General features: G+C 48.5%; 1 protein-coding gene across 1 annotated transcript in view; it reads right to left on the bottom strand.

Moving 5' to 3' along the window:
• Positions 1-975: 975 nt before the first annotated feature.
• The window catches only part of usp54b (ubiquitin specific peptidase 54b), a 78999-nt gene continuing 71212 nt past the window's right edge, over positions 976-8762 (bottom strand). Inside the window, 4 exon segments of the mRNA XM_042079039.1 lie at positions 976-1543; positions 2350-2490; positions 3037-3158; positions 4894-5858. Coding sequence (XP_041934973.1) covers positions 1403-1543; positions 2350-2490; positions 3037-3158; positions 4894-5858 — 1369 coding nt within the window. The 3' untranslated portion in view covers positions 976-1402.

The following is an 8762-nucleotide window of genomic DNA, read 5'->3' on the forward strand; positions in this document are numbered from 1 at the left end:
CCCTGAGGGCAGCCAGGTCCCCGGTCATCGGTCCCCTTCGGAGCACATGCGGTCAGATTAACACAAGTCGGTCCCCAGCAGCTCCGGACGTTCTGTCCTGGTGAGCGCTGGTGGGAGGGCCAGGGAGTCACTCCTCCTGTGAGACAGCAAGCGGGACTTGAGGAGGTGGAGGAGCACAAGCCCCCTCTAAACTAGCGGGACAGAGACAGAACAAGCCCTGCAGCTGTGAACAGTCGGGGCACTGAGAGAGTAACAGACAGGAGAGGAGCTTGGAAGAACGGAACCGCTGAGACTAATGCAAGAGAAACAGAGAGGTGTGACAGAGGGTGTGACGGCCAAAGACCATACAGTTTCAGGGAGTGAGGGAGGAGAGGAGAGGAGAGGAGAGGAGAGGGAGGAGAGGAGAGGAGAGGAGCGGAGCGGAGCTGAGCTGAGCAGGGGATCTTCCTTTGACAAATTGCAGCGTCGTCCCGCCTGTTTCACACTGGAGTTCAGAGGCTGGAGGTGGAGCTGGAGCGGAGGGCTTAGACTGAGGCGCTGCTAGAGGAGCTGGAGCTGGAGCTCTGGACTTGAGGACTAGGGCCAATACTGGTGCTAAAGCTGAGGACAGAGCTCTGGAGCTGAGACTGCAGGACAGGAGCTGGAGCTGGAGCTGAGTGCTGGAGGCATATATACGCTAAAGCTGAGTGCTACTGCAGCGGACTGGAGCTCTGAGGGTAGAAGGGGTCAACCACTCGAGGTCTGGGCCAGGTCTGGGCCACCACTCGAGGTCTGGGCCAGGTCTGGGCCACCACTGGAGGGTCCGGTGGCTCTGCTGGAGGGGTCGGCTTGGGGGGGAGGGGGGGGAGATCTTCCAACGGAGGAGGACTGACGAACCCCCAGCAGGGGGACGGCCCTCCAGGGTGCCTGTGCCGGAGCGCGGTGGTGGCGGCGGATCACTGGAACTCCGCCCGGTCACCAGCTCCAGGCCACGGAGACAGACGCACCCCCGTCAGGCACAGCCAGAACTTGCCGGAGCCGCGCGACGCATCCTGCAGGAGGGAGGGACGGCGGAGAGTGACGGGCAGGCTCCGGAACCAACCAAAAGAAAGAAAACACAAACACACACACACACACACACACACAAACACAAAGAACTACTACAGACAAACGCCAACGGAAAATGTCATAATAAGACATACAGGAGGATACCATGGGATGAACACCAAGTGGAGAGGGCTGGTCAGTATGGAGGGGTGATTCATGCTCGTGTACCAGTAAAAGGCCATGAAGGACAGCCTTTACCTTCCTCTCCACCGGCACGTCCAGCTGCAGACAGGGGCTGAGTGACCCAAGCTGCCCATCAACATCTAACTGTGTCTGGGCTGAGATGAGGAAGAGATGAGGGTGGGCTGGATGGAGCTCATGGAGGTGATGGAGGAGGAAGAGCAGAGTGGTGATGATGATGGTGGAGGTGGTGATGATGATGATGGTTATTAGATAGGTGGTTGGAATGAGCTAAGCAGAGAGACGTGCAAAACACATGTTGGTCCTCTGTAGTCTTCTACAGAATTCACAAACAGACACACACACACACACACACACACACAGAAAGAGCATTCACCCACACATGGGGAAGAGAGAAGGTATAAGAAAGAGAGGGATAAGGGACAGAAGGGGGGGAGAGATGAACAGTTAATGACAGCAAATGGTAGCGATGTTTTGCTGAGCCACAGAGGCAGGTGGAGGAGGAAGCTCTCTCCCATCTGCAGCGACAGTTACACTTCACAGACACAGGGGGGCAGCGTGGCGCTGAGGAGATGGCAGAGAAGAGGGGCAGGCGCTGGAGAGTGTGCGTGTGTTTGCCCGCGCGTGTGTTTACACGTGATTCTGTTCAATTAATGCAAAATGCAGAGTGTGCCTATGGCTTCCATATCTACCATTAATCAGTGCATTAGATTTATGAATGCATCTGGTTTTCAGTCCAGTGTGTTGTTTTGGGCTTATCTGAACAGCCTTGCTACTGAATATGTAATAAATGAATGTAAATGCATGTGTGTGCATTGAGTGTGCGAATGAGAGTGACAGAGTGTGTGTGTGTGTGTGTGTGTGTGTGTGTGTGCAGCTGTGTGGATGCGTATCTGTGTTTGTGTGAGTGAGTGCATATGCATATAGGTGAGCACGCATATGTTTGTGTATGTGTGTGTATGAGTCTATGCGAATACATGTATGTGCGTGTGTGTGTGTGTCCGTGTGTGTGTGTGTGTGTGTGTGTGTGTGCGCGCAAGTGTGTGAGTGTGTGTGTGTGTGTGAGTGGTGTGTTTGTGTGTGCATGTGTGTGCGTGTGTGTGTGTGTGTGTGTAAACTCACAAAGCTGCGGGACAGAGCCAAGCGGGTGTGGTGTGGGCCAATCACTGTGCCACTCAGACTGCGAGCGAAGCGTCTCATCTGATCACCATCACCCTCCCCCTCCTGCACAGCACGCTGCTCCAGCTTCAGGCCCCACGCAGACTAACACACACACACACACACACACAGACACACACACAGACACACACACAGACACACACACACACACACAGACAAAAACATGCACGCACGCACAACACAAACACGCACAAAAAGATGTTTACACATATGTACCCCAACACACAAAGACATGCATGGAGAGTACGAACACAAACTGGCACAGACAGAGTATTCACACATTACACTGTAAATAGTTGTTTACAGTTCACTTTGTTGATCGTCAGCAGAGGGACTGAAACAGTGGATCTGGGAACAGTTGCTCTTAAAGGTTACGAAACAACATGCACACACATCCTGTTGTCAAAACAACTTGTGCTAAGTGTACCCAACAGACCTTGTAACCACACTGTGGAAAGAATATGTAGGCATCTGGGAGTGACAGAGTGCAACAGAGCAAGAAAGAAAGAGAGAGAGATAGAGAGAGAGAGAAAGATGGAGCTTAGAAATGAAGATGGAACTGGTGAGAGGGGGATGAAAAAAGAAAGAAAGGAAAGATTAAAAGTGGCAGAGGGTGGTCTTGACTCTTACATTATTGACCCAGGTGGGGGGGCGGGGGCAGCCTGGGGGTCCGTAAGCGCTGCGCTCAATCTCAGCAGTGGGGGTCCGAGAGCGTCCACGCCCAATCATCAGCTTACGAGCCGCCGGTGCCACTGGACCAAGGGGCAGAGTCACACTTTAGACACACTGCAGGAGTCATCCTGATGCACAGCACCCTCCTCCTGTCCTCTAACTCCATTGGACACAACACACGTCCCCGCTGAATTAACTTGAGATTTACTGAGAGAGGTCAGGACAAATTAGTGACAAGGCATGCATGGAGGTACAGTACATTGTGTAACTTATAGCGGCAATTTCCACAAGCGTTTAATTCCAACAGCATGTGATCCATCATAAAGAGGGATAAATCTCATTTCATAGTTAATCCACACAGTCTCAGTCACAGAAAAGGCGGTGATGTTTAAGAATGTGCTTTTAGAAGGAGGCGCACAATGTATGTATAAGAAATAAGGCAAAAATCATGATTATGTATCATCTCAGCAGCTCTCACCATAATATAGGTGTAAGATGTCAGTTGAGACACTCACTTTGATGCCAAAAAGAGGGTTTGCATTGCATCACTGTAAATGTTAGTATATCTGGCCCAAAATGCCACCAGAGGATAGTCTTCCTGTGTCAGCACTTTACACAATGAAGATGCCAGTGCTCTCAACACAGGGATTGTAAATTCTTCAACTACTTGCAAAACACACCACACAAAAACATCCCACTACGCACGCACGCACACGCACACCCACACAAAAACATCCCACTACGCACGCACGCACACGCACACCCACACATAAACATCCCACTACGCACGCACGCACACGCACACGCACACCCACACAAAAACATCCCACTACACACACACTCCCTGTTCCCTGTTCATGTATTACATCCCTCCTGCTCATCCTCACAACACACTTAGCCTGCAGTCAGAATCAACATGCCCTTGCTGCCACCATAACACAAAACTCTCCTGCACACCAAATACACAAAACATCTCCTTTTTCATATCCCGAAGAATAATCCCTCAGCCCCAAATATCTGCAGCATCACTAAACACACACCCATGTTAATTTAGCAGGGACCATGTAGGGCATCTCTGGAAGAAATATGGAGCTACAAGGAACAGCATAACTGGAACATTTTGTAACATTTTGTATTGCACTGTGTCTTGCCGTGAGTAGATTAATCTGATCACGAGTGCATGTAGCTGTAAAACTAAATGTCTCAGTTTTGTAATGCGATGCGAAATGATCAATATGCAATTTGATTCAACGCTCACATCTATGGTTTCTGAAGACCACTTCATTCACAGAAGACAGCTTCGTTAACAGACACTGATTTTTCAAACAATCCTTCACATTCACTTACAGTATAGCTCACTCTGGAATTAATGAATTAGATGTTTTATTCATAGTGAAATACCCTGTATTCAAATCATGTTTCAAGCCCAAGCAAGTGAGGCACTGGAGAACATGTTTTTTGTATTTAAGATTTAGTTACTACATTAACTATTCAGCATTATGTGGACTATTCATTTATTCAATATTAGATCTCAAGAATCAATATATGACACTGGCCTGTAACCTCAACAGATGCTACATGTGTTAAGTAGTGTTTATCTAGCTAACCACTTTGACAACATTTTGTGGACACTTACAAAATTTTAGTTATGTTCTCTATGAATGTGTGTGAAGCTTTCAAATATAACAAATAAACCTAACTACCATTTTATATTAGTGGTGCTAAATTGAGTCTTGATATCCCCTGGAAGCTAGACACATCTACTACCCTGTGACCCATTCCCACCACTGACCACTGACCACAGCACATCCCTACCTGTTCTGGGTCCGGCAGCAGGGAGGGCTGAAGCTGGGCTGCTTTGGGCCATCAGACTAGCTTGGTAGAGGGAGTCCAGCTCGGAGAGCTCCTGTTCCACAGGCTCCAGGTCAGCTCCAGAGCCCGTACTGCGGTCGGGGGCACTGCGCATCTCTCTTCCTTGGTCTGGCGTGCGGGACCAGGGGTCAGGGCAGGACATGCTTCCCTGTGTCCTGGAACTGAATGAATGGCCGGTTTCGGAGGCTGGGGAGCAGGGGACCCAGGTGCTGTCAGGGGGGGTCATGTACGGCGTCACCACGGCATCAGGGCGGTCCAGGCTCCAGGATGACCAATGGCTCGTGGGCCTGGGCGGGGTCAAAGGACTGGGGCTGGCGCGGGATAGGCCGGGGGAGCGCTGGGGGGCGGAGTTGAGCGGGTGCCACAACGGGAGGCGCAGGTGGTTCTCCCCATCTCGGCTCTGCGCCTCCTCTCTCCTCCCTCGCTTCTCTCCATCTTCGGGGTGGGGGGGCTGGGGAGCTGGTGGAGGGGGTGGAGGGGGCCCGTCTGGCCCCGCGGCCTGGCTCTGCTGCTCCACCCTCCCCAGCAGGCTCCAGGCGTCCAGCGGCAGCGAGGGCAGGGAGATGGCCAGGTGCTTGCGGAGGGGCCGGATGGACACACCTGAGGCCTGCAGGATGTCGGACAACCTGATGCCCTCCCAGCGTTCATCCTCCCTCAGCCCCGCCTCCTCCGCGGAGCTCGGCCAATCGTAATGACTTCCGGGTACGACATGGCTATTGGGCGACTGCTGTGTGGAGGCGGGGGAGGTGATTGCTGTGTGACTCTGAGAGAAAGATGGGACTTGATTGGTGGAGGTGGGGGACTGAGGGAGGGAACGGGAGGGCAGGGCAAGGGCAGCGTCCTGATTGGTGTCCCAGAGCTGGTGGGGGGTTTTCGTCAGCAGTACTTGGAGCGGGCCAGGCTGTTCACTATTGGGGAGAGAGAGAGAGAGAGAGGGAGAGAGAGAGAGAGAGAGAGAGAGAGAGGGGAGAGGGAGGAGGGAGAGAGAGAGAGAGAGAGAGAGAGGGAGAGAGAGGGAGAAAGATAGAGAGGGGGGAGAGGGAGGAGGGAGAGAGAGAGAGAGCGAGAGAGAGAGAGAGAGAGAGAGAGAGAGAGTGTGAGAGAGAGAGAGAGAAAGAGAGAGAGAGAGAGAGAGAGAGAGAGAGAGGTGGTCAGGATTATGCTGACAGCAGACACAAGACAGGGGTGGCATGTGCTGCCAAGATAGGAAACACAACAGGACACTACAACAGGAGAGAGAGACTTTTGGTCAAAACAGAATGACGGCACAATATGTACGTAGTGTTTCCTCAAAAAAAGAGTTCAGGGATTTTTAAACCATGAGATGATCAGCATACAAATGTGTACTCAAATGTGTCAAACATTCTTATATTTCCAGCACAAGAAGAGCATTTGGCTGATTTGTAAGCTCCCAAATGACTAAATAATAGGGATTCTAAATAGAGTTTGACCAGGGCGTATAGTAGTTTAAAAAATGAGTAAAATGAGTCCAGTAAGTACTGAAGTGTTGTGGGCTGAGCGTGGGGTCAGACACACTGGGTCTGGACAAACACAGGACACTGCAGATGCAGCATTCATGCATTCCTGTACTCACTAGGAAACAAAGAAAGTAAGCTGCTATTGCCACACTAAAGAAAGCAACAGAATAGACATATACACAATAAACATACAGAAAAATAAAAGATAGTGAATTTACTTATTAATGTATTCATTTATTTATTTAATTTACTTGTAGTGAATACTTAATTTTCAGTGTCCCATGTCAAGTAAAAAAGTAGCCTACTAAGCCATAAATCATGTATTCTATGTTTCTTCAGACCAGAGTGCACCGTTTGGGAAGAACTTGTTGAAACCGTGGCTTTGGTAAATGGTAAATGGACTGCATCTATATAGCATTTTTCTACTTATCCGAGCACTCAAAGTGCTTTACAGAGTAATGCCTAACATTCACCCATTCACACATGACACATACTGCCTAACAGAAGGGCTACAGTTAAAGGCTCTAAAGCCCCTCTCCACTGGCTACATGGTACAGTACAGCATGTCTACTTTAAAACCATGCTCATAGTCAATTTTCATTTCTTTACTGCCGAATGTAGCATGATTTTGGTCAATCTTCTGATGAGTATCACAAATTCTAAAACATACAGTATACTGAAGGAGTGTGAGGAACAAATAGAAATGGCAGCCACAGACACAAGAGTGTTCATATTGTAGCAGTGAGTTGGTTACAAACAAGCTAGAAGAGTACAAATGGTACAACGTTTCACATCTATAATGGAGAAGAAAATAGGATTTCTATAGGAGATATAATACAGGAGAAAACATGGCTACTTATCTCTCCTCAAGTATGACTAGTAATTGTTACATTAGCTTTGTTTCCAGATAGCACACTTTGTTCAATTTAAAAACAAGTAAACCAAATTAAACCACCTGGTCGGTCAGTGTGAAAGAGTTTGTTAAAGCACCCACCAAAGCACTTTTCCTCTGTTGCAGGCACGCTATTTGTTTATCCAGCAGCGGCTTTGGAAATAACGATGTCCACAGCCAAGGTAGAGTCCCGGTATGTTGCATGATGTTATGAAAGTATGATGATCTGGCAAACTTGCATAGTGCGGTTATAGCAGATAGATGGTCGCAAAACGAATGCAGAAGTGCCATTCATCCTGTTACGAGTTAATGAACCACTGAAACGATTTTGGAAACATTATTTTAAGAAACAAAAAACTCTTTGGTGTTGCTTTAATATTTGCTCAATATACAGTAGATGCAGCACTATAATCACCACTTGCAGTAGGTCTGAGCATTTTTTCCTGTTTTACTGCCAAAAATAAACATCCTGGAGAGTGATATGAAGGAAATCACACACACAACACACACACACACACACACACACACACACACACACACACACACACACACACACACACACACACACACACACACACACACACCATAGTAATAATAGAAAACTTTGCCAATACATAGTGCCAATGTCACTGGTGAGAATATCAGTCCTACATAGAGCTGAATATCTTTTATCATAATGAAAACTCACCAGTGACAACACTTCATATGAGACAAAAACTCTCTGCTTTGTTATATTTGGTTTCTGTTTTCTTTCAGATCAGTACGAGTATTTTATCTGCTGTACGCTAACCCTTGGCTACAGGACATATGGTACAAACTGATAGCTATCCGCAGCTTCGTCCACTACGTTTAAAACCAGCTGCCTCCACTGGTCCCATATCAAAGTAATGTTCCCACACTACCATCGCTCCTGCTTCTAACAGAGCAGCTACAGCAGCCCAGCACGAGGTGCCCGCATCCATACTCCTCTCCCTGTGGCTGCAAGGGGATTTCAAATACCACAACTACACAACTTCTATTTCCTGTCTTACATAATCTGCATTTAACATGACCTACACTTAACACACTCACACACAAGCGCTATACACTCATATACACTACCACACACACACACACACACACACACACATACACTCATATATACTACCACACACACACACACACAACACATGCGTTGAGGAATGACGCACACAGTGACCTTAACCTGCTTTTGCTGCAGATGAATCACTGTAGTGATAAACGTGTCACCGGACTGCAGTGATCTGAAGTGAAACCAGCAGTAATGAAAGAGTATGAGTAAAAGCAGAGGGATTCACACACACACACACACACACACGGGCACACACATTTGAATGGAGGTGATGGGACACCTCCATCTCCACCTTCATCTCTCTTTATCTCACTCTCTCAGCTTTATGCCCCCATGACAGATGCAGTCAAAG

The sequence above is a fragment of the Alosa sapidissima genome, chromosome 22 (assembly GCF_018492685.1).
Source record: "Alosa sapidissima isolate fAloSap1 chromosome 22, fAloSap1.pri, whole genome shotgun sequence".
Classification (NCBI taxonomy): domain Eukaryota; kingdom Metazoa; phylum Chordata; class Actinopteri; order Clupeiformes; family Clupeidae; genus Alosa; species Alosa sapidissima.